Below are 18,373 nucleotides of genomic sequence, written 5' to 3'. Positions count from 1 at the left end.
TCTTTCTCACTCTCTGTCTTACTATTAGTAAGTACTACGCGCAAATATAATAACTTGTAAGCTTTTCTTACCTCACGTATTCATAAATTCTCCATAGTCAACGTTAAACAGTTTCCTTAACTGTGTGCCACTTATCTGGCCTAAAATGGTAATTTCTATGCTAACAAACGACGATACAGCTGAAAGTCATAAAAGAATTTCGTTTTTCACGTTGAATTCTCGCAAGGGATAAATGTCTGAAGTGACTTAGTAGAAAAGGAAATTGTCCGGATCGGACTAGGAAGCGGCCTAGGAATTTCCGCGTGACAGCCAAGTAAAGTCAAGACCGAGAGAACAAGCAATGAAAATCAGTATCTCTTCGAACTCTGATTGATGTCTATTTAATCGCAGATATGGTAGATCGATCGTTTGAACAAAGTGAAATCTGATAAATGCGTCGTCGTATTCAGAAAATTTCCTGGCACGTGTTTCAACTGCACTGATCGATGACTTTCTTACGTATGTACGTTGATATAATTTGAGACGTAAGTTAATCGACGTATGTGGAAATAGGAATATCGTATAGTAGGGAATTATGATATTTGAAATAGGAATATGTATCGCTTAATTGGAAATGTTGTTGGAATAGAATATGGTGCAATGAAAACTGCATTTGGAAATTTAAATGCAATGGGAATTTCGTTTAATAAGAAATTTGGTTGGAATAAATATATCGTTAAAATAGACATTTAATCGAAATAAAAATGTTGTAGAAATTTATGTCAAATGGAAATGTCATTTGGGAAGTAGAAAACTTACGTTCCAATAAAACTTTAACGATTCACTAATTTATTCATAGAAGAAAGAATGTTTCACAATAATTTAAGAGAGAGCGAGAGAAAGAGAAACAGAGGGAAACAATTTCGGTAGCTTTTAACTAAACGCACACGATATTTCAAGGATTTACGATCGACAAAACAAATGATATTTATTGTTTAAAACGCAACGAAAGGAATTGGAAATATGTGCTACTTCGTAATAAAAATTAATATTATAATTAATATTAAAACAATTTAACATAAATCAGATATTTTTCAGTACACAAATATCGTGGTATGAAAGGTTTAGATTTACATGTAATAAAACGGAGGTTCAAATAATCTCAAATAAAAATTTATCAGATATTTGATAATGCAGGTCGATTGTTTTGATGTATATTATGTTACTAAAATAATACATTAAAAAGCGACGAAAATCTGTAATCGAAAAGGAAAAAGTATAATAGCAATCAGAAGCCTCTTTGCATCAGAATGTGAAAGTTTTACGGGATCAGAAATGAAAATCAAAAGTTTTTATAATATGTCACATTAAAGATGAATTGCTTTAGTCGAATAATATATGCATATATGGAGCATGTGATCGTGATCACGAAAACTAGAACGGTGTAACGCAGAAGCAAGAAAACTGTACTCTGCTCGCGTTTCCTGACATTGAAATGATTTATGGAAACAGTAAGGAAAGTGTCATGCATCGACAGGCAGAAAAGTGAGCGTTCATTAGGTGCAGCGAAGGTAAACAAACCGTAGAAAAGTACAGTCACTTGCATTGTGCTTATCGACTTGGTTCGAGGCTAAAGGAAAAGAAAGACAAGATTCGTTTGATTTCTAACGACGAGATAATTTCTACGTAAATTATGTGCTTAATTTTCTTATAAATTGATCGCGAATTTATTTATTTGTTTTATCGTGAATATGGATTTGCGTGAAAACATGTGAGAAAGTTCCAGTGATCGTAATGGGAGAGTAATAATTTTGTAGATGTAGAAAATATTTTGTTCGGACGAAAGACACATTTTTTGTGTAGTCAGCGTGAAAAATCCGATCATTCGTTTCGATATGCTGTTGGATATATTTTTGAGTGTTGATTCAATATAAGTGTATTTCTTCACAGTTCGATATATCTTTCACATTTGAAACCAGAATGATGGAGTAAATTGTCACAAACTAAACGTATGTAACATATATACGTAAAACTGCATACCTTATACAAATTAATTAACCTTCTAATAATTGTTAATATTATTTTTAACTCTGTTCATAATATCTTTCATATTTCGGTAATTGATACAGTGATCATCACGTGTTCTTCTCAAATATGATATTTTACAATTCATTTATGCGAAATGACCCGTGTAAAGTCATCCTCAAATTTATATACATATTCTTTCCCTTATTTTATTTTCGCATTGTACAAACCATTTCTTGAAACTGTTTCATACCAATTGACTAAATTTATCATAATTATTTTGAAACATTTTCAATAACATGTAATTTATCCTTCTTAGTAACAGTAACTAGTGCATACGTTCCACTTGATAATTTAAATCTTGGATACATACTTTTCTGGCTTCTTGTTTCATAAAGGTCAGACAGTTATAAATACTACAAATTTACGACAAATCACATATATTCAATATTTAATATTCATGTATCGAACAGTATGTACATTCGCACATATTAAAACGATTTATAATAGAAATATGGAAAATTTAATATTGGCCATCATAAATGATCAGAATATTCGTGTAGTCGTCTTATACGAGATTTTTAGACAGTTTGAAATAAAAGTTGTCGAGAAACGTGGCATTTAAAGAAAGTTAAATACATCCTTTATTATACTTGGATCATTTTTTGTTGCGTAAATGATTCCAAAGGAAATTACAACCACCACATTCCAATGAGTTTTATATCTGATAACCGGTAATTTTTAATACACGAATTAATAACAAATATATAAACTTGGAGTAACGAAATTAGATGGTCGTCGAAAAAGTGCACCGAATGATGATCGACGTAAGGACTATTTTTGTGTTTTATTTGCCAAGTCGACGTTTCATATGCACCAACCTCTAATGTTCCTTAACATTTCAGACTCTTCAAAGTTCTCGTTATCACAAGTCTTGTCACAATTCAAAGTCCTTCGTTTGCACTTACGTCAATTGCACCCAGGACCTGTTCGCACTGAAACCAAACTTTCCAACAGCCAAGATCACATCGTTCCATCGTGACCGAGAGAAAAGACAAATGCAAGTTGACCGAGTTTTTCCAAAAGAGCAGCCATTGTCCGTGACCCGCGGAGTTAGAATCACGATTTAATCAGGTTTTCTGCCTCGTTGAGAGATCAGACGAGGCAGATTGAAAGCGCAAGTCGAATCCAGCACGAAGCGCGTTAATGCGATCGTTCGCATACCCTTTGGATGGATCTGCGCCCGTGTTTTCCCACGCACTTAAAAAATTTCCATACAAACAAACGACATGGTCGTTCGAAGCAAAATAACGAGTCTTTATTAAACAGGTTCTCTTTCTTCCAGCGACTTTCTTAACGCTTTCGAAAGCCGTGAAAGGAATTTCATGCCGCTTCTCCTCGATAACGTCCGATATATATATATATTGGGTTGTTCGGGAAGTTCGTAGAGAAATTTCAGAAAAATTTCAAGCTATGGTAGAATCTCGACTATCGGGACATCGATCAGATAGGAAACTCGTTGACAGTCCCTTGCAGAAAATAGAGGGAAACAAAAATGAAAACTGAACGCGATTGTTGCATTTGTATGACAAACATTTTTGTCCCTTTTTAATGTTAATATATGTAAAGTACCTTGAAAAAAGTTATATGTTTATCAAAAACGCTTCTACGAACACTTCTATTTAAAATTATCTGAAACTTCCTATTACAATTTGAATTAAATTATAAAAATCGAATTGATCACAGTTCTATCGTAATATCATCGGTTGATTTTGAGAGGCTTGTAAAAATTAGATCTAAAATTGAAGTATTTCGTAGGATGAGATTTTAACGACAATCAGTAACGTACATTAACAGCGATTATTCGAAATAATTGTATCTCATATTCGCACGTTGTAATATGATTATTTAATATAATAAGCCAATGAGCGTGTTGCGTGGTTAAAGTATTAATACGAGTAAGTTCTACACTGTTCACTTTCAAATTTTTATTTGTTTCGTCGCTGATTTTTTTTTCTATAAAAGAGGAACGTCCGAAGTTAGTTTCGTAGAACTGAACTGAAACAGTAAAAATAGCGTAAAGTTGTTTGGCGTGTTGGCTGGTTAAAATATTAAAATACCTAAAATTAATACAATAAATAAACATTCATTAACACGTTGATCCCCACGCGATATTTCTATATGTCTCGCTTACGGGCGGCGATGTTTAATTTTCATAAAATGTGGATTACGTTGCGATAAAATTGGTTGAAAATTATTGCTTGTCAGATAGCACACTTTTCATTTCATTCGGTTGCCTGCGTTATTTAAAATTTTGTATTCTAATTTATCTTATTCTGATCATTGTAATTTTCTTAGCCAAAAAGACAAAGATCGATCCGATATGAAAGAGCGATAGATATCGTTCGAACAGTCCACTTGCTGTTTGATTCTCGCGCGAAGAACAGGGTCGACTCACCCTCCTATGCCAGGAGGAGTACAGGAATTCTCCAACTTGCTGCTCTCTGATCTGGTTTCTATTTGGCCCCGGGGGAACCGAGCGGGCCCACCTTTTCCTCTGTCCACCTACATATAGCGATATCATCGAAAGTCGAAATCGAAAGGCCAGTGTCTCCCAACCGATCATCATTGAAATGTGCTTGTGTTCTTCTGTAGTCGCGCGTAAGAACGTTAGAGTTACTTTCTAAGGCAAGATCGACGAAGCAAACGTCTTTTCTTCATCAATGGACTGCGGTACTTTTTAGATCATGGTGTTTGGAAAGGAGGTTGAATTGAAATTATTAGGTTCCGGTTGAAAGATCGTATATTGTATTAGGTGAATGGCTGAAATTAGTGAAACGTTCGAGTCGAATTGGTAGCATCTCGTTGTTAGGTAGGTTCAGGCGTTTTTAATAGGTTTAAAGGTTAATTGTAAAGGTGGTTTGATGGTTAAATGTCTCGGAATTGTTAGGATAAGACTTATTTATTGAAATATACAGAATGTAGAATATTTAGAACAGTTTAGTGATTGTACGTGACATAAATGGCAGAACTTTTAATTTAAAGACGCTGTAGATAAAGTAAAAGTTTAACAGAAAAATCTATGTATACGGATATATTGGAACGCGTTACTATATCCTTCAAAGTCTGCGATAAAATGTATTAAAGAGACAGAAATTTTATTTATTATTTCTTTCACTAAGCTTGATTTTTAAGAAACTACATTTGTAACATATTTTCTCTGGTCCTTTCAATTGACTAAAAAATTGAAAAGATATAAGGTTTCATATATAGACGCAATTAATCGAGGTTCTAGTGTTATTAATAATTCAAAACTAGGAAACGTTTCGATTTTACGTTATGTAATTGTATCGACAGTCTGAATTAACAAACAGATTGTGGTTGTATTAATAAAATAATTAATATTAAACATACACAAATATTAAACAAGATATTCTGGTTTTATGAAGAAAAATTATTGCGATTAGTCCGGCTTGAATAAAAGGAAATGCATAAATGAAAATTTGTTCAGTACATGAGTTAAATTGCTAAATTTAAATGAGTTTTATTAAATGAATTTTAAATGAGTACTCACATACATACATAGTTATTTATTATAGTTTAGTAAAGTTGTATTAACATACATACATATTTTGTACTAATTTATAATATCAATATAAAATGATATCGACTTGAACTTTTAATTCATTCATGGCACCTTATATACCATCTCATATGGCAAAGGAATTTCATTTTAATAAAATTAATTAATATTTCAATCCCATTATTCTTATATTATCCTAAAAAAATAAGTAATAAAATAACTCACTTAAATCTGTGTCCTGATATATTTAATCCATTACAAACTTATAATTCCAACTTAGAACCTGAAATTTTGTACTATAATTTATTAATATATATCGTAAATATTATATATAAAAATGTTAAAGCAATTTTAATACATGATATATATTTATTACGAATATTAGTATCAAACTTATATTTAGTATGAATATCTGTACGAATGACATCGTAAAGGAATGCAGGTAGTCAACAATTCAATCTTTAAAATCTCAAATGAACGTGGACATCAGATTGAAGCGTCGAAATATTAGCATTTTTACAATCGTACGAAAAGAATAAAAGGAATGCAGGGAAGCTGTTAAAAATGAAGAATGGCGAGATACCTACTCGACACGATTTATAGTACGAAAGGTCAACGATTACTTCGTAATCGGCGTTTTTCTCTCGGGGAATCCTCGTTCCTCACAACTCACGATCACCCACACACTCGGCTCACTTTCGAAAAAATTCCGCTTAATTCAGTTGTTCTCAATTCTCCATTCTCTCTTTTGTTTTCTAATAACTCTCGTCCTTGCCATTCCCATTACTAATTTTAAACAATGATAACTCTCTTTTCACTCTTCTTTAGGCAATAAAACATCAATTTATTAAAAAATATTAACTTCTCCTAAAGAATACTACATTTTCAACATTTTAACCAGTTTTCATCTCCTAACATTTATTCAATTTTACCTCGTGTCTTGTGATACATCTACTATCAATATAATTTTAAGATGAAGTGTGCAGTTCTCTCGATTTTCTGTATAGAAATTCGATAAACTTATATTTAGTTTTTCCGCTTTTTCCAAGGCGAAACAGCTTTTCCATCTTAATTCTTTAAAAAATTCCAGAACTTAATTCTAGAACATTAAATTTTGATGTTTATTAAGTTTTATTTTCTATCTTGATATAACGTTTATCAATACTTATTTAACATATTCACTTATGTTATTAAAATATAGCTATTTCTTTCTAGAAGTCGCATATCGTTTTTATCAGAAACGTCCTTAGTTTACTATAGATATGACTATCATCTTTTGAAAAGAATAATTAGAAGATGATTGTACTATAGTTTGCGACTTTTATCATAACGTTTATATTGCCCAACATTCTTTGGAATAAACAACCGTTTTCTAAAACTGACTAGAAGAAATACAAATATTTAATTAACAAAGTAGATTTGGACCCAAGATAAAAAGAAACATATTATTTTCCAAAACATCGCAAAAACATTTTGTAATATCTACGTGAAATAATAATGTTTATTTTAACCTCGTTATTTACAACTTACTGCTTTATTTTCCTCCTGAATTCCTTTTTAACTGTACAAAAATAAGAACCCAGTAATATCCGTAATTATTACCACTGGAAATTTAGTAATCTCGTTTTAGATAATTATTTGCCACGACATATATGTCAATACCAGCGAATGTTTTAAATAATTTATATATGTTAATTCAATTTGTCAAACTAAATTTATTAGAAATATTCCTCAATACCCGCAATCGTTAATTTCTTAGCCTCACGCCAATTTCATCAAAATTCATTAATCATAAATTTTACTTGTCTTACGTCACTCCACGTCTCTTGCCTATTTCCAAGTGTAGATCAAAGAAATCGGATTAAAAAAAAGCGGTTCTTTCCAAGTAAGAATTTCACCAAGGATAATCGTTAAAAGGCGCTTCATCTCTTCTCCCTCTTTTTTTTGGATCGCGCGTGTCTCGTCCACGCGGGAAGATCGCTAAGCAGCGCGGACTTGCTGAAAGCTTGCTGGTTGAAAGCATTTCGACGCTTGTAGAGATTTTCTACGAATACATTGTACATATTATACAAAAGATTTTGAAATTTCATTGACATTGTAAGGAGGCACGACTATCGTGATTATATCGATAAAATCTGAGATAGATTTGAAAATGTACGTAGAAACACAGAAATATTTAGTGCAAGTGTGCAGTTGGTTACAAAAGTATTCCAACGCATATAGAAATCTTTTAAAACAACTTGGAATTTTGTTAGCTTTGTCATGAGACTCGACCATTACGTTTGTATTGAGAAAGTTTGAGAAAAATTGGAAATGTGCATAGAAGCTACAAGATATTCGGTGCAAGTATATATTTCGCAGGATTACAAAACCGTTCAAAACAAAATGTTAATTTATATTAACGAACCTCAATATACAGCGACACCATTTTTAACATTTATTATTCATGCTGTATACTAATTTTTCATCATATAGGTATATACTTTGCAGTAAAAATGTTGTAATTTCTATATATATATATATATCTCTTCAGATTGATCTCAAGTTTTACCAGTACAGTCTTGCAGTCGTATTTCATTACGACCATTGCAAATGAAATTTTCAATGTTTTATACATAGCACGCACAAAATATATACATAAAATTTCTTCATGAGAAGTGTTCAAATATCGCGGTGAGCCAGCCACGATACGTGTAAGAAGCTCGCGACACTTTTGCCGTTTCGATGATCTTACTACGAAGACAAAACGAGATGAGAGGGAAATCGTTGTTGTAAATAACGTTTTCGATGCGTAACTCGCGAGTCAAGATTGCGATAAAACGTCCATCGGAGCGGGGAAAAATTCTTCTACCCGATTCTCGAGCGAATCCGCTCGCTGCTCTTGATCTTTCGTGGCCTTTCTCTCTCTTTCTGTCTTTCTATCAATACCAAGCTGCCTTTTTCTCTCGTTCTCGTTGTCTATCTTTTCTGTCTTTCTTCAGCATTGCATTTCTCTCCTGCTCTCGCAGAGAAAGTATGCGCAGTTCAGCAGAGACATTCGTCCAAGTCGCATACCGATGATTTTAAAGATACCTGGCAGTATTTAGTACGAGAGAATCGTATTTCCCTTACTTGCACTTAAACTATGAAATAGTTTTGAGAGAGAGAGAATGATACTATCTATGGATGTATATGATCGTCTGCAATTTTATTTGATTTAATTAAAAAATTGATGACACACAGAAAGACCTATCATAACTGTGATCTTTGTGATTGTTAATAACTAGACTGCGAATATGTATGTATTTATGGACAAATTTGAGAATGTAAAAACGCACACGATGCATATATATTATATGCGAAAATATATAAAATATTCAAAGTACAGTGTTTACTATGATATTTATTAGATACAACAAGGGTTTCACGTTCCATTTATTTAAGAATGTTCATAAAAATATAAAAGTGTATAAAAATCTGGAGTCTAGTTGTTACAGCTGTATGCAGTAAAGGATATCAATATATACTTTTATATCTTTATGAACATACTTAAATATATACATATATATCGTAGTAGAATGTTATGAATGCGAATAATATATTTATATGAATATAGATGGGAAATTGATTTTTAAGAGCTACTATAAATTTACATCTTTACGACTCTCTTATGCAATTGAAGCAATATTATCAGTGAAAGTGTACAAGTCGCAAAATTCAATTTCCTTGCATAATAATCTAATACAAGTGTAATAGAGTCCAGTAATAGAATACGTAAGGTTCTATAATAAACTTTAGAAGTTGCACTTGTGATGTACTGTGTTCTCTTTGATGTTTCGTCTTCTTAATCGTTCACCTTTACTATTTGAAGATAAAAAATTTAACGTATACATTATCACAACGTATCGTTTTAACAAATAAATAAATGATTAGTCTTACGAGACCTGTTAAAATTCTGTTTATATCAAATTCTTCCAACTTTTAAGATTGTAACCAATATGCGATGAACGCTTAAATGTACTAATTATATTACTAATTTAATTTATTACAAAATTACAAGTTTAACTTATAATAAATTTATAATTATTAATATATAATTATATTGTAATTGTGATATTATAATAAAATTACAATATATATGTATATAGAAAGTGTTTGCATAATAGAAGCCTATAACCTGAAACGTACAACATCATCTGCGTCTTATAACTCGTCAATTTATTAATACGGTATTAAGTGGATATTATGCAAAATTATGTATCGAATGAAGGCTATTTCTCTAACTGATAGAAGAAAGGTTATCATCACGATTAACTCAAGGTGTGATGTTTAAAACCGGTAGGTATGTATGTACATCAACGGATGTTGAACTATAATATTTTACTGCTGAGCTGTATAATAGATACTATAAACGTATAACTTGCTAATATCATAAACATATAGTAAGTGCTATCTAATCATTAATTTATTTTAATATTTTATCACTAATACATTTTACATTAGTACAATTTACGTTGTAGAACAATTATTCCTGTACTTCGACATAATGCGATTCGAAACGTTTCCGAAAATATTTTATCTTCGGCATGAATATTCATCCTCTGACTGAATTTGTCTTTTTTTCTTTTTTGCTTCAGGTGCAGCTTAGGTCTGCTATCCACTATAATCTTTGTGGCCTTGGCAGTCACAGCGACAGTCCACCATTTTGATATTTCAGGCAAGTAGAAATTCTGAATTAATTCCTTCCAAGTATCAGAATATATATAGACTACGCTTTAAGAACACATTCCTTCAGCTAACCAAAACTATTGCTTATAAATTGATAGCTTACAAGGCAAGGCTTAACAGGAGATCTGAAAAATAATAAGAATTATAGTTACTAAATTAGCAAAATAAAATTCATATAAAATTAACGATTACTATTAGAAATATTTAACAATTGTTAATTTATTTCCTAATTAATATTTGAAATGTTTGTTCGTAGTGTTGAATAATATCGTTTAGACCTTTTATTTCCAAAGTTTTCTTTGTCATTCAGGTTAACCAGAAAGGATAAAACTAAAAGATAAAATTAAATGAAAATTTCTTTAATTAATAAATATATTAATAATTGAAATATATTAATAAGATCTATTAACCAGACGCGTTGATAAGACACATTATTATTTTAACTATATCTTAATTTTTTCACAATCTCTCTGAAATATTCATTAACTCTATCACAATCAATACGTTGTCTTTAATAATTTTCTTTATACATTTGTTATCCACGATTTTAGTATGCTCAACGTTATTTTCGTCATTGGCCATTGCAAAAGTTCAAAATTGCAAAGTTCAAGGAATCTTTCAGCGTGCGTTAGCAAAATTAAAATATGCATCGAGAACTCGAAAATCGTGTTTTTTTTTATAGCCATGTATCTGTTGTGCAACGAAAAAGGCACATGATTGTTGCTGTTACAATTTTGAGGAGAATTGTCGAGGACAATCGTGAGATTTCTCTCACGCCGTAGCAAAAATTGGTTGTTGTTGTTGATCGCGATGTTGTTCCATAGTTACATCAGAAAATCGGCTCGCGAATAATATCTCGTTAGTATTAAGGAACTCATTAATGTAATCATTAATCATCTTTCATTCGCTGTACGTCGCGTCGCGTAGTAATTCCTTGGCTACACTGGCACATGAAACTATTTAATTACTTGCCACAGAAAATTTTTACGAACATATTACGTGCAAGTACATTAAAGGAATCATTTTAAAATTTCATTACCACTGTAAGAAGACACGACTATCGTCATTATATCCATAATTGAAAATGTATATGCCAGGAAAGTTACCTTAAACTCTAAAAGATTATATAAGATATTTATTAAATAATTACCATTACTACAGGTATGAATAGTGAACTTAAACATAACAATTATTACCAAAGATGGTCTCGTTATAGTAACAGTAAATAATTGACTGTTCAAATTCTTCGACGCTTTTTATATCTCATAATTTCCATATACATTTTCAGATTCGTTTCACCAGTATAATCATAGTAGTCGTGTTTCGTTACATAGGATTCATATATTTAAAAATGTTGTGTATAAATTATTCATAAAATTTTAGATAAGTGAACATATCTTTAACATTGTTAATCTGAGAAACATCGTGTAAATGATTTGCAATTAATCAATAAGTAATAGATTTTAAATTTACTAAAGTCGCGCAGTTGTTCCTTGAATTAATAACTTTTCTTAAAATATGCGTATAAATGTATAAGTTTTGGAATATTTTCGTATCAGGAAAAGAAAGAAATGTAATAAATTGAGAAACCCAGGCACTAGAATCTATTGAAAATTTCTTATATGCTTTGTATATCAATTTTGAATATTTATTTTTATTTAATTTATTATCCGTTTACTTTATTGTATAACGTTTTTTAATACTTTTCTATATTACTTTTGCCCTCATGAGTTTGTGTCGTAAACTGTCATACTTAAAAGCTTAAGTTTTGTACAAAAGTATAAGTAATATGATTAATTAATTGCGTTATTTTTATTGACACGAAGCTGCCAAATTATATATGTAATAATAAAAAAAACTTGATAAATTTTTATAATGAAATATTTCTTTGCTTATAAGATAGTAAAATACGATTAATTATAATTGACAATGTCTTAATCTGGTAAGAAAGATAGAAAATAGCAACTATTGCGAATATGATGCTAATAACGATGAAATAAAATAAGAAGGATAAAAGATAGTATATAAAAAATATAGATATATAAGATGTGACTGAAATTATTCTATAAATAAACAGCAATGATTTCTTATGCAAAACTATTCAAATGTATGGAATACATTTTTTGGCCATGACTCAGGCTCTGAAAAATTTGAATGTAAATATTCACTATATACATACGTGCATTCATACACACATACATACACGTATAGATAATATATTATAGGATATTAATATTTTTCTCCATATTAAGTATTGTTATTCATTAATAATAATTTGTGAAATAACTATAGTCTGTAGAACGTGTAAAGCGTTAAGAAAAGGTTTATTATATATTATACAAATAATATTTTACATAAATAATATTGCATATACTATACATTTTTATGCACCATGATATTCCTACAATTGTTCGTTGTAAATTTATAAGAAAAATTATGCTCTATTCACAGATTATGTTTATGGAGTTGATCATGATTTGCAAGCAAGAGCACGCGCAGGAATCGAGGCAGAAAGATTCACTTACCAAACGAACGCTAGGTAAGTTTGTCTATCTCTGTACTGTTCAATATGTTATGTCGATTTATAGCACAAACATATTAATATTTATTAATAGTACACTATTATATTAATTTCTGGTTAACGATCTTTCTTAAACTGTTTTATTAGTTTATATCGGGTTTGTCGGGTTGGCGTTAGTCTTAGGGGCGCGTAGCGTATCTTCATTAGGACAAGCCATCGTTGTTGTTCAATGGACATTATATTTACAATTATATGCACAAATGTTGATTTTACACAGTTTGACAATCAAACGTGGTAATTAGACACTCTTGATGTTAAAGACAATGTTCTTAGGTTCAATAACGAATCCACGGTCAACGGGAAAACCCTTTGTACAATTGAATATATTTTGAAACACAAAGTGACGTTAGCTGTGACGCACGGTATCTTTCTGACTGACTGACAAGACGATGTGTGCAAACTCTGCAACGTGATCGCAAGAATAAAAGACTGATACGATCACATTTGTCAATTGCATATTGACCGTGGATATCTACAAAATTCCAGGCGCCGTAACTAGGCAGACCCGCGTAGAGCCGTCATTGCTCCTACTCGGGACTTGTTCGTTAATACAGCGTGTGTCCCTCGATATTGGTACTTCTTCTGTTAGGTAAAAACGTTCATCCCGTGACCGTGGCTACGTTCGGCGACCAGTCGTGTCACCTCGAGCCCGAGCCCACTGTCGCAAATCTCGGGCAAACATAATCAGATCGTATCTCAACAACTACTTCTAAGTTCTATTATTTAATTACAGCTATAATAAATAGTTTAGACCAAAGTATCGCGGATCTTCCGAAAATTCCAAAAGAAAGGCCCGATGTCCCTACATCTCCGACATATATTTTCTTAAATGTCAATTAACAAGTATATACATACATATACTTTGTATTTAATAGAAGTCTTCGTTTTATATGCCATTATAATAATTAAGATTACATCGTCTATTACAGTTTGGATTTCCATGATATTTTGCAAATATATTCTATAAAATTGTGAAATTTTCGAAATGTGATTAATATAAAAAATATTGGCATTTTTAAACGTACGTACAATAGAATATTCATATACGATGTTTATCAAGATATTTAACTGAGTTATAGTAAACACTAGCGTCAAATGTAACGTGTCATTAAAGAGTAATTAATCACAGTTAGTTGGAATGGTGTATCAAATAATAAGTGTCGAAGAATATCGATTCGTCACTTTCTCGTCATTAATTGTGTAGCAAGACGCACGTTACCTTTCATTCAGAGCAACAGGACAGTTCCGATAGATTCAATGCAATTACCTAATTCATTAATGTTTTAGTGAATTTTCTATGCCAGAAATATCGAAGGTCCCTTGCTTCATCGAGTTTATAATGAAACTCGTCACAGCTGAGTTAGTGCAATTTCTCGAATAAAAACGTCTGTTTGTACGCGTTACTATGCATCATAAAGCATAAAATATTCTCTTTATTTTTCATTTATTGTTACATAATACGTTGAAAAGTATATAGAAAATGTCACAAATAACGAAATAATGTAAATATTGTGTTGTTCCATGTTGATTACTTTTATCCATTAATTTTCGTTCGTTGTAGTTTCTCTAGAAATTTGTTCGTTTTTTAAGTAATATACAAGAAATGTATTAATAGATCTTCAAATACATTTGTAATGAAAAAATAATTTTAATACGCATCGTCTAGATAACAGCTTGTCAATTTCAGATTTTATAAAACTGGCTGACTGATTTTGTTAAACTCGTAATTTTGATATAGAACTTCGTCAATTATGTTGAATCTAACTTGGACTTTATTTCTGATTCAGTGAATCTTGTACACTGACTCGAATACGAATCGATTTGATATAATTGTCGATGCTGTTCTCTCAAAAACAAGTGGAGAAGCCGACGTTTCTCTATCATAAATCTGGTGTAGGTAGGCAATTATCTTCAATAGATTTTGGAACAAAGAAAATTTTCTGTTTATCATTATTGGACTGCAGATGTTGGTGCATTTTAAGTAAAAGATTTAAATATTCAGAAAACACAGGAATTAATGTGCAAGAATGTCCAAAGTAAAGCGTTCGTTCTAAAATTTAGCATCTGAAACGAATCTGTACATACTACAATTTCCATTAAAAATATAATCTGCTATACAATCAATATAATCTTAGATTGGTAATCGTAATTCGCTACTGTCCTTTTCGAACAATGTTTCAATAGATGATCAATTTTTCATTTTTCATAATGAATTTCTTCAAAAGTAGGTCACTTCTGGTCATAAACGACCTTGTTCTTTAACAAACACTTCGTTAGTTATGTTCTAACCATTGACTATTTATGTACCGACCACTAACGGTTACGTTTGTGTCATCTCAAGGCAAGTTCGAGCCATCACACTGTAAAGTCAATAATAATAGTCAAATAATATTTACTGCAAACTATAAAGACCAGTTCACACCCTAGAGTTAATCTCTCCCGTATGAAACTTATAGTTAGTTACTGTCAATACTTAGATCAATATTGTCTTAAACCCAGCTGTGTTATTAGGTTGTCCGAAAAGTTTCTTTCGTTTTATAAGGAAATAATAGACGCACAATATTTTTTGTTTTATATTAGTTTATCGAGTTATGTGCGAACATAATAATAAAAATAGAACGAAATGGATCACACTTAATTCAATAAAATAATATAAAACAGAAATTGTTGTTCATCTATTATCAATCATCTTACGAAAGGAAAGAAGCTTTTTGGACAACCCAATATATTCGTATAATATCAAAATAATATTAAATAATATTATACGAATATTATTTAATATTTTAATAATGGAAATATTACATCATGCCTATTTCACTGTAACGATTAATATTTATAACATTCTTGTATAACTTGAAAACAGACATACATATTTAGAAGCTTATTTAAATTAAACACTTTCTCTTACAGCCAATTTTATTTTGCTATATACGTGTGGTTTAATCCTTTTGATCCTACGCATCGCTTGTCAACATACATATTAGATATTCGTTAATCTATGAATTTTATAATTACAGTTAGTAAGCCATCATTTAAGCCCTTAATTAAGATCACTCATTTTTCTCAACAAGTAATCTTCGTGTCAGCTAAAACGTGCAAATGTTGCAATAATGTAACACATATCAAGTGTGATCGGTTCGTGTTCGTATTTAAGTAAGTCCTGTGCGAGTTTTACGAGCCGTAATAAATCACTCGTGACACTCAAACCGTTCAATCAGTTAACGTAACGTAGATAATCGTCGTGACTTTCTATTCTGCGAGGAAATGGACGTTTGAATCGTCGTGGAGAAGATTTTGAAAAAAAAAAGAAAAGAGAAGAATGGAAAGAAAAATGATAAGAAAAAAAGGAAACGATTTGCGATTTTTCCATGAGGAATTTATGGTACAACAACAACGAGGAAGTATAATTCATGCGTGAGTCATGTGAGCCATGTAAAATGTCTAACAATAAGAAGTTACCTGCTGATGCATGTGCATGGTTATAAATCAAATCGCTTTCGCACAGTAAAGGATTGCGTGTTATGTACGTACAAATTGCTCCGCGGGAACAATATCTGAAGCTGTATCGGACGTATGCCAGTATTATCAATTAGAGGAACTACAGTTCCCTGCGAACAAAGAATAATCGAAAGAATGAGATCTGCTTCTTAATTCGTATTTTCCTTCTGTCTCTACACCAAGAGGGAGACTATTTAGAAGAGGAGAATCATCGTGAGATCGTTAAATTTAAGTTATTTTAATAATTTACTAAATCAAAGGATTCTCCGTTTCACTTTCTTGTGAAAAACGATACGAACAGTAAGATTATTTCAATTTTTAGGAACTCATAATTTTTATACACATATTCAAACATTCTTTATACCTATTTTTACGAACTATGCACTGAATGTGCTAAAAATGGAGATCATTCGTTATTAGATCATGTTTATGGAAATTCTAATTTTTATAAATACAACGAAAGAAGTAAATTGAGATTTATTTCGTTCTTCAATTACTATAAGGGATACTTGAAATATTTTGTATATTATGTGCATTGTCTATAATATATTCTGTGCATAGATATCCATAGAATATTCATTATGAAATAATAAATCGAAAAGTGGAGAATAAAGTTTTCATGTGTACTCTAATTTTCGCTACTACTACATCTTCACTCACTCTTTACCTATTTCTAGGTTTCCTCCTAATTTCATATCTTATATTATATTTTATTTTTCTATTATTCATTTTTTATTTATTGTCCTTATTTATTATCAGCTACGTTGAATGATTTTGTAAATGTAAAAGATAGTAAGATTCGTATTATTAATTTATGTGTTCTGTAGAATTGTGTTCTTCATTTTAATTTTTTCACCTGATATTCAAATATTGCAAAGGTTCTTCTATCCAGCTATGAGTAGTTTAGGCTGAATAGCAAAGTAGATCTTGCAATCATCCAACAAGCCACATATATCAAGTACAATAAGTTAATTGAAAGGATATTGAATCTCGTATTCTATTTAATAACGGATTTTTGACGAATAATTTTGTATTTGATGAAAATTTCGGCAATCGTAAGCTGAGTTTATTGAGTTTCAAAATTGGCTGATTTCTAGTGGATCTTACACAAGCGAAACTTATACAAAATTAAATTGTGCGAGGTGTGTATAGAATTCTATGGTCAAATTCAAACATAAACGCACACATACATATTTCTACGAGCTTTTTCATCCAAAGGAGCCACAGAAACCGAAAGGAACAGCGCAAAGAAACGACCCTGTCGGTCGGAGTTAAAACAACCGTAGCGACTTTCTATCGGTAGCAAAGAAAACCGACCTTGCAACAACAATTTGCGGAGAAAGAAACGATGAGCCTAACGGATTTCTCGGTCAGCCAGGAAGGAAGCCCTGCGACGACGATCGCGGTCTTTGCGTTTCACATCGGTGCAACATCGACGCGGCCGCCACCGATTGATTTTTAATTGATTTATAATTATGGAAGATTTATATAATTATTACAGAGTATCTCGGCGATCGTGACAAGACTGACAATAAGATGACGAAACAGGTCGAAAGTATAGAATAAAGTGTTTTCGTATGACGCATCGTTTTCGAAAAGATCGAATCTGAAAATTTGTCTTGAATTTGGCTAATTACAGACTGGACAGAAGTAAATAATTGACAGGAGGTTATTCTGCATGTGAAAATAAGTCGATAACGTGGAATACAATTTTCCCGTTATACGCCTCCATCATGAGAAAAATAAATTTAGAAATTCTTTAACTAGATATATTCAAACCTTATTTTCTTGAAGATGAAGTCTCAAACGGAAAAATATTGTTCCACATCTTTTACTTATCTCTTGCATGCAGAGTAATCTTCTGCTGATTGTTTGCTCGTACGTAGTCGGTAATTAGCCAAGTTTGAGTTAAATTTTCCAGCTCAATTTTCTCGAAAACGAAGCGTCATACGAAAAGATTTTATTCCACGTTTTTAACTGTATTTTATATTGTTTTGTCA

General features: G+C 31.3%; 1 protein-coding gene across 1 annotated transcript in view; it reads left to right on the top strand.

Annotated features, from left to right (window-relative positions):
- The window catches only part of LOC138183875 (uncharacterized), a 71,024-nt gene that overhangs the window by 27,647 nt on the left and 25,004 nt on the right, over positions 1–18,373 (top strand). The window contains exons 2-3 of the mRNA XM_069121351.1: positions 10,204–10,283; positions 12,746–12,833. Coding sequence (XP_068977452.1) covers positions 10,204–10,283; positions 12,746–12,833 — 168 coding nt within the window. The remainder of the gene's footprint in view (positions 1–10,203; positions 10,284–12,745; positions 12,834–18,373) is intronic.

Source organism: Bombus flavifrons, chromosome 1, assembly GCF_040668555.2.
Source record: "Bombus flavifrons isolate JBK064 chromosome 1, iyBomFlav1_principal, whole genome shotgun sequence".
Lineage (NCBI taxonomy): Eukaryota > Metazoa > Arthropoda > Insecta > Hymenoptera > Apidae > Bombus > Bombus flavifrons.
The sequence above is the reverse complement of the archived record's forward strand: the minus strand, read 5'-3'. Positions and strand labels throughout refer to the sequence as shown.